This window comes from Lagenorhynchus albirostris, chromosome 4, assembly GCF_949774975.1.
Source record: "Lagenorhynchus albirostris chromosome 4, mLagAlb1.1, whole genome shotgun sequence".
NCBI classification, from domain to species: Eukaryota; Metazoa; Chordata; class Mammalia; order Artiodactyla; family Delphinidae; genus Lagenorhynchus; species Lagenorhynchus albirostris.
The window spans coordinates 110,665,369-110,684,664 of record NC_083098.1 but is presented as its reverse complement, the minus strand read 5'-3'; the positions used below and the strand labels follow the sequence as shown (position 1 = coordinate 110,684,664).

The window sequence follows — 19,296 nt, the reverse complement described above, 5'->3', positions numbered from 1 at the left end:
ATACATGGGCTGACCCCACCAGCCAGGAGGGCCAGTGTTTCTGCCCTATTCCTTTATTTCTCAGTCTCCTACACTGTGGTGTTGTTTAATTAGTAGACGATAGAGCTACATGTGGCATGTGAAGTCTGGAAGCCTAAAGAGGACATTCATGGTAGTAGCTCTAAGGGGAGAACAAAAAGGAGCCAGAGCAGATTTTTAGAGCTGGTGGAAACCTCAGCTACCAGAGTTCATTCTCCCTATTTTCTAGATTACATCACTGAGGCCCAGAGAGGGGAACTGATGGCCCCAAGGTCACCTGGCAAGTCAGTGGTAGAGCCAGAACTTGAAGTCAAGTCCTTGACCCTGATTTCATGTCCATGCCATATGATTCTCTAAACGCTGCTGCTTGAACTTGTCCACTAGAGAGCACTTAATGCAGCAGATATGAACTTGTCACTGGAGAGTTCTTAATGCAGCAGACTTGGGCTTGTCCACTGCAGAGGTGCTAATGCAGGAGATGTGGGCTTGCACCCCTGGGAGTGTGGACAGCTCTGGGAACGCTGTGGCAGAAGCCTGTCCAACACAATCATCCACAAACACAAAACACCTCTGCACTCTTTTACCTTGACTTTACAATCAGCAAGGATTTGCCCTCCAACGCCATGCTTCATCATGTTTGTTTCAATGTAAAAATAGTGTGTTTATTTTTGCTCCAAGCCTTTTAGAAATAGGACACTTCAGTCCGATGTTTTCTGCAATGGTTCCAAGTATTCCCCCCGAGAACCTGGTTTGAGCAGCACAACCACCTGAAAATCCTCCAGGCTTCTCATTTGGTTTTAAATTATTTATTTCAAGAAGGGCAGCAATTCACCTCATAACCAGCAATTTTCTTTCTTTCTGACCAGTTGCCTCACCTTAAATGCCCTCACATCTGTCTCTCTGCTTTGAGAGGGTTTGGTGAGAATAGATGACACAAAGCTTCCACATCTTGGCTCAACTCCAAGAGGCCACATTCCAGAAATCAGGAGTGCATTTTATCCCCACCTGTTGATTTTACTTTTTTTTTTTATTTTACTTTTTTTTTTGTTTCTTTTTGAAAAGCTCATAGGACAAATGGTCTAAAAGACGTTTGTCTTGAATATGCGGTTTTGTAAAAATGGCATCTCTCTTTGAATCAGCTTATTTTTTTTGACATCTTTATTGAGGTATAATTGCTATACATTGTTGTGTTAGTTGCTGCTGTATGACAAAGTGAATCAGCTATACATATACATATATCCCCATATCCCCTCCCTCTTGCGTCTCCCTCCCACCCTCCTTATCCCACCCCTCTACGTGGTCACAAAGCTCCGAGCTGATCTCCCTGTGCTATGCGGCTGCTTCCCACTATCTATTTTACATTTGGCAGTGTATATATGTCAATGCCCCTCTCTCACTTCGTCTCAGCCTACCCTTCGCCATCCCCGTGTCCTCAAGTCCATTCTCTATGTCTGCGTCTTTATTCCTGTCCTACCCCTAGGTTCTTCAGAACTCTTTTTTTTTTAGATTCCATATATCTGTGTTAGCATACGGTATTTGTTTTTCTCTTTCCAACTTACTTCACTCTGTATGACCGTCTCTAGGTCCATCCACCTCACTACAAATAACTCAATTGTTTCTTTTTATGGCTGAGTAATATTCCATCATATATATGTGCCACATCTTCTTTATCCATTCATCTGTCAATGGACACTTAGGTTGCTTCCATGTCCTGGCTATTGTAAACAGTGCTACAATGAGCATTGTGGTACATGACTCTTTTTGAATTATGGTTTTCTCAGGGTGTATGCCCTGTAGTGGGATTGCTGGGTCATATGGTAGTTCTATTTTTAGTTTTTGGAGGAACCTACATACTGTTCTCCATAGTGGCTGTACCAATTCACGTTCCCACCAACAGTGCAAGAGGTTCCCTTTTCTCCACACCCTCTCCAGCATTTATTCTTTGTAGATTTTTTGATGATGGCCATTCTGACTGGTGTGAGGTGACACCTCATTGTAGTTTTGATTTGCATTTCTCTAATGATTAGTGATGTTGAGCGTCCTTTCATGTGTTTGCTGGCAATCTGTGTATCTTCTTTGGAGAAATGTCTATTTAGGTCTTCTGCCCATTTTTGGATTGGGTTGTTTGTTTTTTTTGATATTGAGCTGCATGAGCTGCTTGTAAATTTTGGAGATAAATCCTTTGTCAGTTGCTTCCTTTGCAAATATTTTCTCCCATTCTGAGGGTTGTCTTTTTGTCTTGTTTATGGTTTCTTTTACTGTGCAAAAGCTTTTAAGTTTCATTAGGTCCCATTTGTTTATTTTTTATTTCCATTTCTCTAGGAAGTGGGTCAAAAAGGATCTTGCTGTGATTTATGTCATAGAGTGTTCTGCCTATGCTTTCCTCTAAGAGTTTTATAGTGTCTGGCCTTACATTTATGTCTTTAATCCATTTTCAGTTTATTTTTGTGTATGGTGTTAGGCAGTGGTCTAATTTCATTCTTCTACATGTAGCTGTCCAGTTTTCCCAGCACCACTTTTTGAAGATGCTGTCTTTTCTCCACTGTATATTCTTGCCTCCTTTGTCATAAATTAGATGACCATATGTGCATGGGTTTATCTCTGGGCTTTCTGTCCTGTTCCATTGATCTATATTTCTGTTTTTGTGCCAGTACCATACTGCCTTGATTACTGTAGCTTTGTAGTATGGTCTGAATTCAGGGAGCCTGATTCCTCCAGCTCCGTTTTTCTTTCTCAAGATCATTTTGGCTACTCAGGGTCTTTTGTGTTTCCATACAAATTGTGAAATTTTTTGTTCTAGTTCTGTGATAAATACCATTGGTAGTTTGACAGGGATTGCACTGAATCTGTAGATTGCTTTGGGTAGGATAGTAATTTTCACAGTGTTGATTCTTCCAATCCAAGAACATGGTATATTTCTCCATCTGTTCGTATCATGTTTAATTGCTTTCATCAGTGGTTTATAGTTTTCTGCATACACGTCTTTTGTCTCCTTAGGTAGGTTTACTCCTAGGTATTTTATTCTTTTCATTGCAATGGTAAATGGGAGTGTTTCTTTAATTTCTCTTTCAGATTTTTTGTCGTTAATGTATAGGAATGCAAGAGATTTCTGTGCATTAATTTTGTATCCTGCTACTTTACCAAATTCATTGATTAGCTCTAGTAGTTTTCTGGTAGCATCTTTAGGATTCTCTATGTATAGTATCATGTCATCTGAAAACAGTGACAGTTTTATTTCTTCTTTTCCAATTTGGATTCCTTTTCTTTCTTTTTCTTCTTTGCTTGCTGTGGCTAAAACTTCCAAAACTACGTTAAATAATACTGGTGAGAGTAGGTAACCTTGTCTTGTCCCTGATCTTAGAGGAAATGGTTTCAGTTTTTCACCATTGAGAATGATGTTGGCTCTGGGATTGTGATATATGGCCTTTATTATGTTGAGGTAAGTTCCCTCTATGCCTACTTTCTGGAGAGTTTTTATAATAAATCGGTGTTGAATTTTGTCGAAAGCTTTGTCTGCGTCTATGGAAATGATCATATGGTTTTTCTCCTTCAATTTGTTAATATGGTGTATCATCTTGACTGATTTGCATATTTTAAAGAATCCTTGCATTCCTGGGATAAACCCCACTTGATCATGGTGTATGATCCTTTTAATGTGCTGCTGGCCTCTGTTTGCTAGTATTTTGTTGAGGATTTTTACATCTATGTTCATCAGTGATATTGGCCTGTAATTTTCTTTTTTTTGACATCTTTTTCTGGTTTTGGTATCAAGGTGATGGTGGCCTCATAGAATGAGTTTGGGAGTGTTCCTCCCTCTGCTATATTTTGGAAGAGTTTGAGAAGGATGGGTTTTAGCTATTCTCTAAATGTTTGATAGAATTCACCTGTGAAGCCATCTGCTCCTGCGTTTTTGTTTGTTGGAAGATTTTAAGTCACAGTTTCAGTTTCAGTGCTTGTGATTCGTCTGTTTATATTTTCTATTTTTCCCTGGTTCAGTCTCAGAACGTTTTGCTTTTCTCAGAATTTGTCCATTTCTTCAAGGTTTTCTATTTTATTGGCATATAGTTGCTTGTAGTAATCTCCCATGATCCTTTGTATTTCTGCATTGTTAGTTGTTACTTCTCCTTTTTCATTTCTAATTCTGTTGATTTGAGTCTTCTTCCTTTTTTTCTTGATGAGTCTGGCTAATGGTTTATCAATTTTGTTTATCTTCTCAAAGAACCAGCTTTTAGTTTTACTGATCTTTGCTATCATTTCCTTCATTTCTTTTTCATTTATTTCTGATCTGATCTTTATGATTTCTTTCCTTCTGCTAACTTTGGGGTTTTTTTGTTCTTCTTTCTCTAATTGCTTTAGGTGTAAGGTTAGGTTGTTCATCTGAGATTTTTCTTGTTTCTTGAGGTAGGATTGTGTTGCTGTAAACCTCCCTCTTGGAACTGCTTTTGCTGCATCCCATAGGTTTTGGGCCATGGTGTTTTCATTGTCATTTGTTTCTAGGTATATTTTGATTTCCTCTTTGATTTCTGCAGTGATCTCTTGGTTATTTAGTAGCATATTGTTTAGCCTCCATGTGTTTGTATTTTTTACAGTTTTTTTCCTGTAACTGATATCTAGTCTCATAGCATTGTGGTTGGAAAAGATACTCAGCTTATTTTTAATTAAGGAAATTCAGAGAGCAACCAGTTATGTGTAACTAGTAAGTGTCACCTCCCCCAGAATAGCTAGACAAGCAAAGCAGCAGGAAAGAGGCTAAATGGGTAAAATACAAAGCTGCCAGAAAGAGAGACTTCAGTGGCCTCCATTAGAAAAGGACTTTTAGATGCTCCCGTCTCACCACCCTTTCTCCTGAGCAGGCAGGGTCTTCGAAACCCGACCATCGGTCCAAATCCTGGATCTGCATCGTATTAACTAAGAATAAATTGATAACAACAACAATAATGGCAACGATACCATTATTGGTGTTGGGGGAAGGTAATGGGGGCTGGAATGTACTTGTTTTGCACACACAGCATACCATTAAGTTTTACATTCCCTAACAAGGGAAGCTTAGGAGTATTCCCCTTCCCCAGATGAGAGAAAGGGGCTGAGACAGGGAGGCAGACTGCTGCTGTGTGGTCTCCACTTTGTCCATGCTCCCTGAGTCCACATCTTTGGGTGGTTAGATGCCTCTGACCCTGACTCTGCATCCGGTCATGGGACTCACCTTGGCCAGTGGGACTCTGGCAGATGTGTCCAAGCAGACTTGATAAGTGCTTGCACACTGGGACTTGTTCCTCTTGCTGCTTATTGGAACCCTGAAAATCCCATGGAAGAAGCTGAGTCACCCCATCTGGGGGTGAGAGACCACATGGAACAGAGATGAGCCAGCCCTCGGGATCCCAAGACCAGCTCACCTGCTGGCAACCAAACATGAGCCTGAGAACATCCAAGGTCATTCAGCCGCTGACTGGCCCGCAGCCAACCTCAGCCATGGGAGAGAGAGCCCAGCAGAGCCCAGCAGGGCTGGCCCTGGTTAGAACTGCCCCACCAACCCTCAGAACTGTAAGCTCAGCAAAAGGATTATTGCCGTAAGCCATTATGTTTTTGTTTTGTTTTTTAATGCAGCAAAACCTAACTGATGAAGTTAACCTTGGTAAGTGTCAGAACCCAGGCCGGCTTGATCCATAGCCCTCACCCTTAACCACTTTACTGTGTCGTGTTTCTGAGCCTCAAGGCCCTCATATGTAAAATGACAACAAAACAGCGTTTCACTGAAGTACAGCTGGCTTATAATATTATATTAGCTTCAGGTGTACAATGTAGTGATTCAGTATTTTTATACATTACAAAATGATCACCACTAAGTCTATTTATGATCTGTCGTTATACAAAGTTATTGCAATAGCACTGACTATACCCTCTATGCTTTACATTCCATCCCATGATTTATTTATTTTATAACTGGAAGTTTGTACCTCTTAATCTCTGTCATCTATTTTGCCCAATGCCCCACCCCCTTCCCCTTTGACAGCCACCCATTTTTCTCTATATCTATGAGTCTATTTCTGTTTTGCTATGTTTGTTCATTTGCTTGTTTTTTGCTAGATTCCATGTATAAGTGAAAAAATACAGTATTTGTCTTTCTCTGTCTGACTTAATTCACTTAGCATGCAACCCTCTGGCTCACAGGCCATAAAAAAACTGTCTACAGGCCAAATTTGTCCCAAGGGACGTAGTTTACCAAATCCTGTTCTTTTCTAATATAAGCATGAAAATTCATAGCTTTTCCTCTAACTGCATCCAACAAATTTTGATATGCTGTATTCATTATCGTTCCGTTAAAATATATTTTTTAATTTTTAATTTATTTTCATTTTTGGCTGCGTTGGGTCCTCGCCGCTACACGCGGGCTCTCTCTAGCTGGGGCGAGCGGGGGCCACTCCCCGTTGCGGCGCACGGGCTTCTCACTGCGGTGGCCTCTCTTGTTGCACAGCATGGGCTCTAGGTGCTCGGGCTTCAATAGTTGCAGCACGCGGGCTCAGTAGCTGTGGCTCCCGGGCTCTAGAGCGTAAAATATTTGTAATTTCCCTTGTAACTTCCTCTTTGACTCATGTAATACTTAGAGGTGTGTTTTTATCATTTTCCAAATTTAGGGGGGTTCTTAGATATTGTTTGTGATTTCTAATTCAATTATACTGTGGTCAGAGAACATATTTATATGATTTCAATAAAAGATTTCAATCTTTTCAAACTTATCGAGGCTTGTTCTATGCCCAGCTTTTGGTCCATCGTGGTGAATAAACCATGGCCGTTGAAAAATATATATATAGCAGCCTTTCAGCGTTAGTGGGAGATCAAAGGTGATGAAGTTCATAAACATGATTGGTCAATTAGAAAATTCTACATGAACACCAGCCAGTGTTCTCTCCAGTTAATGTTCTTTCTACAGGCTTCTCCCTTCTACTTGAATAGTGAGAGTTTGAGGTATTACAAAATCCTGAATTATTTCCTGCCAGCAAAGCAATGAAAATAAATGAAGTCTCTTCCTCCCTGACCTCCTATACGGCCTCTTACTCTCATGCTCTCCCTTGTCATTCCCGTCACTCACAACGCCTGGTGCCCTCAGCTTATAAAAGATGGAGAAGGAAGGGAACTAGCCCTTAACGACTTCATACAGGGTTCCAGCAGCATTAGGCAGTGTATGTACACACACACACACACACACACACACACACACACACACGTCTTCATGTCAGCCTTTTAACAGCCCTCCAAGGTAGCTATTGTTATCTCCATTTTACAGATGAGGAAACTGAGGCTCAGAACCATTCAGTAACTTATCAAAAGTCAGTAATTGGCAAATAGCAGAGCTGGGATCCAGTCCCAGGGGTTTCTAATCTTAAAGCTTGTGATCTTTCTACAAAGGCCTGAAAGTACCATTCTACGGATTTGCGTATTTAGAAAGAAAGCAGGGTTGGCTTGTTGGTTTTGACAATATATTTTGAGTCTCCTACTCTCACAGGCCATGGCCAGAATCAGGCCATGTCTCACCACTTTCACCGCCGCCATCCTGTCCTACTCATAGCTATCACCCCGGGGCGGATGGCCTTCCCACCCCACTCCTGCCCTCCCCCTACCTTCTCTCTACACAGAAGTGGGAGGAATCTTATTGAATCATAAACCAACTCTTGTCACATTTCTCTCAACCCTACCCCGGCTCCCCATCACACTCAGCACAAATCCGCAGTCCTCACTGTGACCTACCAGGTCCTGTGGGATCTGACTGGCCCCTCTTCAACTCATCTGCATCCACTCTCCCCCTGGCTCACCAGGCTCCACCACACTGGCCTCCTGACTCTTCTTTGAACTTGCCAAGCATGCTTCCACTTCAGGGTCACTGTCCACTTCTCTCCGCCAGGTACACAATTCCCACAATATTCATTTGTTTCTTGCCCTTGGTTCATTCCCGTCTCTGCTCCTTTGTTTCCTCCTCCGAGCAGCCTTCCCTGAGTCCTATTTAAAATAGCCCTTACTATCTTCCTGTGCTGCTTCTTTTCCTCCTAGGGCTTACCATTATCTACCTCATATATCTAATTACATATCTGTCCACCCACTAGAACGTAAGCTCCAGGTGTAGGGACTGGGGGGTCCTGTTCACCACTGTGTCCCCAGTATAGACCACAAGGCACAGCATGTACTCCGTAAACGCTGCTTGGTGAATAAATGAAAGGATGAATGAGGGACTTCCCTGGCGGTCCAGTGGTTAAGACTTCATCTTTCAATGCAGGGGTGTGGGTTCGATCCCTGGTAGGGGAGCTAAAATCCCACATGCCTCAAGGCCGAAAAACCAAAACATAAAACAGAAGCAATATTGTAACAAATTCAATAAAGACTTTAAAAATGGTACAAATCAAAAAACATCGTTAAAAAAAAAAAAAAAAAGAATGAATGAGTCAGAGGCCCAGACAGGAAACATAATCCTCATAAAAACTCCCTGGAAACCACAGACAACTTGGAATAAGAATTTTATGGTGACGATGACAAATAGAATGCATGATGTGCCGAAGACCATCCAGGTCTTTGGAGTTGGTCTGGGTCTGTCCCAGTCAGTGCTTCTCCATTAGAGGAGCATCGTGGGTGGGTGGTCCATCCCATGGGACTGCCCCACTTTATGCAGGGTTCTTGTGTTCTCCGTCTCTGCCAATTCAATATCAGTAGGGATGCATGTGACAGCCACAAGTACCCCTCACGTTTTGAAACACGCCCCAGGAATGTGTTACTGCCCCCTCTCCTGCCACGGTGAAGGCTCACCTCCATCCACGCCCATGATGAAGCGTCCCAGGATGAGCATTTCAAAGGCTCCTGCTTGGAGAGAACAAGCCATCAGCAACAGGGCGGAAATTGCAAACCCATTGTTGACCAGCAAAGTGAATTTCCTGGAAGAAAAGGAGGGGTTTGATGAGGCTGCCACTGGCCTGTGTATCCCCAGAACAGGATCTAGACCCCCCCTACCCCCATTGCCACCTTTGGCCATATGACCCTGAGCAAGGAACTTCCTTCCTCTGGGTTCATTACCACGGTTGATTAGGTCACCTCCGAAGGCACTGAGAGCCCTGATATTCTACGAGTCTCCCTGTTGCAATGTTTTATCTCATCGGTTCTAAGACCTTCATTTAACACTACAAAGTCAAAATGCGTCTTACAATCCATGAGTCAGATGTCAGGCAGGGAAATGAAAACTACTCTAGTTAGTTTCACAGAGAGAATTAACACAGGGAACTGGTTAAGGTCACTGCTGGGGCTGGCAGGAAATTCAGGCAAACTAAAGGGAGCAAGTGCCCCCTCTTCTAGTGCCCCTGTGGCAAAGGGCAGGTGAGGCTTGCAGGTCTCAGCCCCTGCATCACAGAGCAGAGCACAGAAGGGTACTTTGGGAGCTGGGAGCAATAGCTTGTTAATTAGCACACCTACAGCATCCTATGACTTCAGCTGGCATAGTTTTTCTCCCTCCCTCCCTCCCTTCTTCCTTCCTTCCTTCCTTCCCTCCCTCCCTCCCTCCCTTCCTTCCTTCCCTCCCTTCTTCCTTCCTTCTTTCCTTCCTTCCTTCCTTCCTTCCTTCTTCCTTCCTTCCTTCCTTCCTCCCTCCCTCTCTCCCTCCCTCCCTTCTTCCTTCCTTCCTTCCTTCCCTCCCTCCCTTCTTCCTTCCTTCCTCCCTCCCTCCCTCTCTCCCTCTCTCTGTTTCTCTCTCTCTCTCTCTCTCTCTCTCTCTGCAGTTCATGTAACAATGCTTCTTATACCTAACTATACCTAACTATAGCATGAAGCATGAGGCTGAGCTAATCCCCTCAAACGAGGTCAGCCAAATTCCTTTGGCAAGTCTTACTATTCATTGCTCCTTGTTAGGACCACTACCACTGTTTTATATGAACATATAACATATTCCTAAGACCTCACAGTTGAGAAGCATAACTTATTTGGAGGTCTGGGGACCTGGGTTCCTGCACCAGCTGTCTCTTTTATGACCTAGGGGACTTCGTACTTCATTGCTCTGTGCTTTCCTTGCCTCATCTGCAAAATAATCTTAATAGCTCACACTGACTGAACTTTTGCTATATGACAGACCCCATTCTAAGCGTTTTACATGAGTAGCTCATTTACTGCTCAAAAGGACCCTATGAAGTAGGTACTATTCTTATCTCTGCTCTATAGATAAGTTAACTAGGACACATAAATTAGTCACTTGTTTTAGGTCATACAACTAATGAATCAAGTAGCTGGGGAAACAGCCTCTCACAGGATACTTTTTCCCTAAAGACTCAATGATTTAACAGTATTAAACTGTTTCAGAAATTGTAAGAAGCTAGGGCTTGAAAGGGAACTTCGTTATTACTTGTAGGAGTTAGCTCTCTTAACTTCCGGGCCAAAGTTCTTTCTACTATTTTTGATTTATCTCAAGCTGTTCATTAAATTTTTTTCCCTTTCCTACAACTTCTTGGAGAACCCCAAACTTAGTGAATTTTGCAGCTCAATTCAGATGGTATAAAGCCTGCTCATTGCAACTTCTTCTATAACAGCAAATGATTGAAAGAACCCAAATGTCCATTAATAAGGGGCTATTTAAATAAATTATGATACATATATAATGTGGCATATTATGCAGACATTAAAATAGAGGTAGCATTCTATATTCTGATATGGAAAAATCTCAAAGATGTATTGTTAAGTGCAAAGAATAAGATACAGAACTTTATGTAGAATATGCAACAACTTATGTGATAAAATGTGTGTTTGTGTGTGTGTGTGTAGAGATAGGCACAAATCTTGGAAAAGATACACAAAAAGCTGGTAACACTGTCTCCAAGGAGGAGACAGAAGACAGAAACAAAAACGAAACTTTCGACTTTAATTGGTCCTTTTGAAAGTTAAGTCACATGAATGTATTAATTATTAAAAAATAAATATGATTTCAAATTAGTCTTTCAAAAGATTAATTTAACTGGACCTTATCATGGTGAAAAAATGTGATTTAGCAGAGACTTAAAACAAAAATTCCAATCTAGAGTAACCTCCCTTATTCTGATGCCGAAGGTCACAGCCTCAGGATTCAATAAAGATAAGTCTGAAGGCACTAATTTCTGTTATTGGTGAAAGCTCAAAGCAGGATGCGAATACCCTGCACCCCACGGCACTGCTCCATGTTCAGGGCCCTTCCCCTCAGTCCTCTGAGGAACTACTGTGTCAGCCCTGCGAGGAAAGCGGCACAATGGTTGGAGGGAGTGGCAGGAAGACCTGGACCCTCCTCACAGAAGCTTTCACTTGGGTTCCACTCATCATGTATTTAGTGAGTGCTAGACACTGGGTCTACCACAGGAATATGAGAGTCATCTCCGTCCTCCCCATCATGGGCTTTAGAGCCTAGTGAGGAACACAGACAGCAAATAAATCACACAAGTCAATTAGTGACCATCTGTGACTTCTATAAGTAAAGATATAGAAAATATGAGATTGTATAACTCAGAACTGTGCCCACCATTTGCCTGTTTGTGCTCAGCTCCCTTCTTTCTCTGCCTGACTCTGTTTCAGGGGGAACTACCTTTCCCAGGCTCCCTTGCTTCTGGCTTCCTGGGAGGATTGGCCAATGAGAGGCCAGATGTCCATCTAGAGGGCGGGGAAGGGGAGAAGCAGGGTATTTCCCCCTCTCTGTGATCCATTCCAGCAGCTCTGTGTCTTCTCCTCTGCCCTAGCCATCTCTCTGTAGTCCCAGCAACCTGCTCACTAAAGTGTGGCCCTGGCTTTTAAACCCAGGAATGCTGCTTCTCCCTTTTGGACCTTCCATCTCATGGGTGGTAGCAGCTTGTCTGTAAAAAAAAAAAAAGATTTCTACAACATGCCCAAATATTCTCCGTGTAGCTCCACCTCTGGGTCTCAGTTCCCGCCTTGAGGCCACATAGGATAAACCCCTGTTGCTGCAGAGGCTAGTGTAAGGTAAGTTTGTGAAGAGATTGTTGAGGGAGGAGAGGCAGGAGGGGGTTGCTGTGGCCAGATCTGGAGGGTTCTTGGATGTTGGACAAAACAATACATTCTATAATCTGTAGACAATGAGAAATAAAGGGCTTGATTAGGAATCAATACCTCAATTCCTATCCCCAGACAATTTGTCCACTGCCCTACTTCAGTTAAACTGGACATTTGATACTCGGATGATATTAATGATATCCATAAAAATAATGCTAGCATTATTTAGTGGTTCTCCAGTCTGGTTGCGCATCAGATTTCCCAATAGCACATACAAATATGAGATCCTTGGGTCCACCTCTAGAGAATTTTCATCCTTGGGGGAGACTCAGTGTGATGCCTTTAGTATAGTACTAAGAAAGAGCATGGCTCTTCTGTAAATGATTTCATCTCATTTCGTCTTTAACACTTGTAGTTATCAGTGTTAACGAAATCATCAGTTCACAGAGGAGGAGGTAAGGATTACTTCATCCCCCACCACCAAATTCACCCACCTACCTGCATTGGATGAAACTGCCCCAGTGATGTAAGGTCTATCAGTGTCATTGTGCATCCCTACCCCAGTGAAGGATTTGTTCCCTCTCTACTCAATCATTCCCATATAAACACATCTAAATATTGTCTCTCTTGGTCCTCATCCCTCTGCCCCTCATGTTGGTTCCCTTTTAGAGTGAAACTCCTTCATGAATGTTGTCTGCTCATCTTCTAGTCTTTCCTCACCCACACTCTGATTAGATCATTTCTACCACTCCATGGAGATTGCCTTTGTGAAGGTCATCAACAACCTCTACCTTGACAAACAACTGCCAATTCTCTGCCTTCCCCTGGTACAACATCTCAGCAGCATTTGATGTGGTTGACCACACCCTCTTTCTTGAAACACAATCTTCTCTGCATATCTGGGATTGCACCCTCTCCATTTTTCTCCCCGCCAGCCTCACCTTCTCAGTCTCTAGGCTGGTTTATCCTCACCTCCCTGAGCCTTGAAAGTTGGGGTGCCCAGAGCTCCGGCTCATCTCTCTCCTAGTCTCACCTCTCTCTACACTCCCTCCCTGGGTGATCCCATCCAGTTCATCCCTCTAACCGATGACAATTCCCAACTGTATCTCTGGATGCAGCCTCTCCTCTCAACTCTAGACTTACATATCCAACTGCCTCCTGGACACTTCCACTAGCATATTTAGTAGGTATCTCAAACCAAGCATATTTAAAATAGAATTCTTGAATTCCCACTACTAAATCCCTCCCTGCTCCAAAATGCATGTCAAATCCCTCTTCCCATAGACTTTTTCATAAAAAAAAACCCACTACCTTCCTAGTGGCTTAGGCAAATATCTGGGAATACTACTTACATCTTTTATTTTCTTCACGACCCATATGCAATCCATCACTGAGTCCTATCTATACTACTTCCAAGATGTATCCCAAATCAAACCACGTCTCCCATTTACAGCCCCACAATATGGCAGTGGTCCAGGCCACCATCATCTCATAAAAGTGCAATAGGCTCACACACACTCTTGCCCTGCTGGAGTTCAGGGTCCACAGAGAAGCCAAAGTTATCCTCTCATAGCACACACGGACGTACTTTTTCTTAAAACCTGCTAGTGGCTTCCCACTGCACTTAGAATAAACTCTTCACCAGGGCCTATAGAGCCCTGCATGAGATGGCTTTTGCCGCAGCATCTCATACTCTCACCTTCACGCTCTTGAGCCTTCCCACGGTCCCTCAGGTGTGCCAGGCTCCTTCCTAACTCATGGCCCTCATCCTTGGTGCCCCTCTATTCATTGCATGAGTCTCATCTCACTAAAGTGTCAACTCAAATGCAACCTCCTGACACTCTTTGACATGGCTTCCCCCAAATGCAGAGCTCATTCCCCTCCATCCTCTCACCCTGTTCTATTTTCTTCACAGTCCCAACACTGTGGAAAATTATCCTCTGTATTTATTTGCTTTATGCTAGTTGTCTATCTTCCCCTACTAGAATGTAAGTGCTATGGGGTCAGCGACTTTGTCTTGCCACTGTAGCCCCAGCAACTACACCAGATCCCGGCATATGCAAGTGTCCCAGATATATTTGCTGCATAAATGAAGGGAATGAATCTAGGAGCCAAGTCATGTGGACCCCAACTTACCCCACGTGGCCCAGCTCTGATCTGCCCTGAATCTCACTTTAGCTTCTACGTCTATGGGCTGGAGAGCTGCTGTTCACCCGAATCCATGTCCAATAATGTTCCTGCTTGGACAGCCCAGCCACATACTAATTGAACAACTCTGGGCAGGTTTCTTTCTCTCTCTCAGCCTTGATTTACCCCCCTGTAAAATGGGTATAATAATGTCTATCTTGTAAGGCTTCTATGAGAATGATTTATGTAAAGTGCTTAGGATGGCACCTGGAACATATTTAGAGCTTCAATTAATTTAAAAAGAAATAAAATAAACCCATGGTGATAGCTAACATTCACGGAGTTCTTATGAGGTGCCAGGCACTGTTTTAAGTGTTTTATACTCACTGAAGACCCTAGAAGTCAAGTAATCTTGTTACCCTATTTCTCACATAAAGAAACAGATCTAGAAGTTAAGTACTTGGCCAAGGTCACGTGCTATTAAATGGGAGATTTGGCATTCCAGGAACCAGGATACTAAGGCCGCTCACAATGGTGGCTGCCACATTTATTCACAGCCATTCGCCTTTCAACAATCATTTATTCATTCAACTGGCATTCGTTCACTCGACACATGTTTGAGGTACACTGGGTGCTGAGTATCATTCTAGGTTCTGGCACATAGCCATGAACATGGCCAAGCCCCTGCTTTTATGCTCTTCTTTTTTTTTTTTGCGGTACGCGGGCCTCTCACCGCTGTGGCCCCTCCCGCCGCGGAGCACAGGCTCCGGACGCGCAGGCCGAGCGGCCATGGCCCACGGGCCCAGCCGCTCCGCGGCATGTGGGATCCTCCCAGACCGGGGCACGAACCCGCGTCCCCTGCATCGGCAGGCGGACTCCCAACCACTGCGCCACCAGGGAAGCCCTATGCTCTTCTTGATAAACAGGTAAAAATAAAACGTATGTAGCATATCAGATGGTGATAAATGCTGCACAGAAGACGAAAGCAGGGAAGGGAGTGTACTTTTACACAGAGTGGCCAGGGAGGGCTTCCCCAAGAAGGTAACACCTGACCACAGACTTAAAGACAGTGCAGTGCGTGATTTGAAGAAAGAGCAGACGTGAGCCATATGGACACTGGGGTACAGCAATCCTGGCAGAGAAGAGCCAGACATGGGCTATTTCAGGAACATCCGTGAGGCCAGCATGGCTAGAAGCATCGAAGAACCAGAGAGCAAGCAGTAGAAGGTGAAGGTGGAGGGGAGTGGCAGAGAGCTCATAAGGGGTTTGTATGCCACCAAGAGAGCTTGGGTTTCTACCCTGAGTGAGACGGGCAACCACTAGAAGATTCTAAGGAGAGAAGTGTCATGGCCTGACCACTTAGCCTTCTGTGTCAACCCTGGGCTGTAGGGGTAAGTGTGGGAGCAGGGAGACCAACTGGGAATATTGCAATAGATCAGGCAAGTGCTAATAGGAATTTGCACCTGGATGGTAGCAGTGGAGGGAGTGAGCCAGTATCGGTGGAGGGAGTGCCATATCTTGGCATGTTTTGAAGACTGGGCTGGTGGAATTTGTTGATTGTGATATATAATAACAAAAATATACACAATCTTTGTCCCTGGTTTCCAGCTCACAGTTCCTGAAACCCGTGGAAATTCCCAAGTGATAAGAGCAATGAGGGCATCTTTTGTTATAATATTTAGTCTCTTGTACTCAGTTCCTGAAACTGCTTCAGAGCCGTAAAGATGAAATAGATATCCTGTTATTCATAACAAGCCCCTTTTCACCACAACTGGGTTTATGTCAATGAGGTGACTTTTGGAAAGGAGCTAAGGGTGGGGGATTGTTGCCAGTGGAGCCAACCTTGTGATCAGAAGGTTGAGACTTTCAATGCCATCCCCAACCTCCAGAGACAGGAGAGGGGCTGGAGATTGAGTTCAATCACCAATGGCCAATGACCTGAGCAACTGTGCCTATGTAATAAAGTTTCCATAAAAACACAAAAGGACAGAGTTTGAAGAGCTTCCAGGTTGATGAACATGTACAGATTTGGAGAGAGTGGTGCACTCAGAGAGAGCATGGAAGCTCCGAGCCCTTTAGCAAATTAATCAAACTGGAAGGGGGCGGTCATTGGAACCTCTGACTTATAGCCATTGGGTCAGAAGCACAGCGGACAACCTGGACTTGCAATTAGCATCTGAAGTTGGGGCAGGGGCAGTCTTGTGAGACTGAACCCTTAACCTGAAACCCGAGGCAGGGGGTCGTTGGAACATCTAACCTATAGCCAGTTGGTCAGAAACACAGGTGACAACCTGGGCTTGTGACTGGCGGATGAACTGGTGGAGGCGGCAGTCTTGTAGGACTGAGCTCTCAGTCTTGTAATCTGATGCCATCTCTAGGTAGATGGTGTCAGAATGGAGGTGAATTATAGGACACCCAGCTGGTGTCCGGAGAATTGCTTGATGGTGTGTGGGAACTCCCTCCCCGCCACACATGTTGGAAATTGGGGTTCAGAACCCAAAATACTGATGAATTGGATAGAGGTGGAGAGAAAGAGAGGAGCCAATGATGACTCCCAGGGCTTTGGTCTGAGCTCCTGCACTAGATGTGATGATGTATTTTGTGCTATGCAGGGGATGTTAAAATCACATTCAAGTCTGATTTGAAACATTTGCAGATTGGGCTGCACACCCTCTAAGCAAGTTCATCATATTAATATATTCCTTCCCAAAATAACCCCCAGCATGACAGTGTCCCAGTGAGGATAGAAACCTTATTTGCAGATAATTCACAAAGCTGACTCACTCAGGTTCAGAGAAGGGAATTTTAATCAATTGTGTTTCCATATTTTTCCCAGGCAGGACATGCAGCAGAACAAGGGGGGCCAGCACCATGCCGTTTCTGAGAGCAGAACTCCAGCGCCCCCTGGGAACCCCACTGCGGACACCAGCTTCACTGTTTTGAGCTTCTCCAGTGGTGAAGAATCTCCCCAGTGCAGCCCAGATCATCAGCTCTTGGCAGAAGAGGTCAAATTCAAGGAAGAGCAATAGGATAATGAGGAGATTGAAGCCCATATCCTTGAGAAATGGCCAAAGGGACTGGGGACATTTAGCGTAGACAAGAGAAAGCTCAGGGAAATTGTGAGAGCTGCCTTCCACTATGTTATGCTTTAACAGGATAGAAAGCCCAGAGATAAACCCACGCACATATGGTCACCTTCTCGTTGACAAAGGAGACAAGAATATACATTGGAGAAAAGACAGCCTCTTCAATAAGTGGTGCTGGGAAAACTGGACAGCTACATGTAGAAGAATGAAATTAGACCACTGCCTAACACCATACACAAAAATAAACTGAAAATGGATTAAAGACATAAATGTAAGGCCAGACACTATAAAACTCTTAGAGGAAAACATAGGCAGAACACTCCATGACATAAATCACAGCAAGATCCTTTTTGACCCACTTCCTAGAGAAATGGAAATAAAAACAAAAATAAACAAGTGGGACCTAAGGAAACTTAAAAGCTTTTGCACAGCAAAGAAAACCATACACAAGACAAAAAGACAACCCTCAGAATGGGAAAAAATATTTGCAAATGAAGCAATTGACAAAGGATTAATCTCCAAAATTTACAAGCAGCTCGTGCAGCTCAATATCAAAAAAACAAACAACCCAATACAAAAATGGGCAGAAGACCTAAATAGACATTTCTCCAAAGAAGATACACAGATTGCCAGCAAACACATGAAAGGATGCTCAACATCACTAATCATTAGAGAAATGCAAATCAAAACTACAATGAGGTATCATCTCACACCGGTCAGAATGGCCATCATCAAAAAATCTACAAACAATAAATGCTGGAGAGGGTGTGGAGAAAACAGAACCCTCTTGCACTGTTGGTGGGAATGTGAATTGGTACAGCCACTATGGAGAACAGTATGGACGTTCCTTAAAAAACTAAAACTAGAACTACCATACGACCCAGCAATCTCACTACTGGGCATATACCTTGAGAAAACCATAATTCAAAAAGAGTCATGTATCAAAATGATCATTGCAGCTCTATTTACAATAGCCAGGACATGGAAGCAACCTAAGTGTCCATCAACAGATGAATGGATAAAGAAGATGTGGCACATATATACAATGGAATATTACTCAGCCATAAAAAGAAACTATATTGAGCTATTTGTAATGAGGTGGATGGACCTAGAGTCTGTCATACAGAGTGAAGTAAGTCAGAAAGAGAAAAACAAATTCTGTATGCTAACACACATATATATGGAATCTAAAAGAAAAGAAAACTGGTCGTGAAGAACCTAGGGCAAGATGGGAATAAAGACACAGACCTACTAGAGAATGGACTTGAGGATATGGGGAGGGGGAAGGGTAATCTGGGATAAAGTGAGAGAGTGGCATGGACATATATACACTACCAAATGTAAAATAGATAGCTAGTGGGAAGCAGCTGCATAGCACAGGGAGATGAGCTCGGTGCTTTGTGACCACCTAGAGGTGTGGGATAGGGAGGGTGGGAGGGAGGGAGACACAAGAGGGAGGCGATATGGGGACATATGTATATGTATAACTGATTCACTTTGTTATAGAGCAGAAACTAACACACCATTGTAAAGCAATTATACTCCAATAAAGATGTTAAAAAAAAAAAAAAAGAAGGGACAAACCATGGCTTGCTGGAGAATCTGACTGAGGATCTGATTTCAAAGTCCGTGTGAGTTTCCCTATGGGTTCCCACGTATTTTCTCTGCTCCACTCTGGAGGGAAGACCTAGATCCAATGATATGTGAAAGAGGCCAATGTGAGTACATCTGAAGGGACATTTGCATCATCGGCTCTGTCAGGTGATGGACCGACGCCTCTCAGGAAGCACTGATGATGAGGACGATGGGATGATGAAGATGCTAGTGAACCTAAGTTGGATGCCGGCTCTACGTCAGTGGCTGAGATGAATGCTCTACATCCGTCATCCCATTTAACGCTCACTACCGTCCTCCAACGTGGCTATGACTTTATCTTCACTTTACTGTGAACTAAGTGAAGCCCAGAGAGTTCAAGGAACTCATCCAGGGCCCCACGAGCTGTGAGCATCAGAGCCCAGGTCTACAGCCGGGCCTGTAGCCAGGGTCTGTGCACCCACATGGTCACCGTCCAGTC

General features: G+C 43.6%; 1 protein-coding gene across 2 annotated transcripts in view; it reads right to left on the bottom strand.

The window, feature by feature from the left end:
• Nucleotides 1-19,296, bottom strand: part of SLC2A9 (solute carrier family 2 member 9) — a 180,846-nt gene that overhangs the window by 133,238 nt on the left and 28,312 nt on the right. The window contains exons 2-3 of one of the 2 annotated variants that reach the window (XM_060147352.1): nucleotides 11,588-11,852; nucleotides 8,809-8,933 (exon numbers count right to left, since the gene is read on the bottom strand). In XM_060147352.1, the coding sequence (XP_060003335.1) occupies nucleotides 8,809-8,933; nucleotides 11,588-11,652 (190 nt within the window). In that variant the 5' untranslated portion in view covers nucleotides 11,653-11,852. The remainder of the gene's footprint in view (nucleotides 1-8,808; nucleotides 8,934-11,587; nucleotides 11,853-19,296) is intronic. The other variant, XM_060147351.1, reaches the window with a different exon arrangement.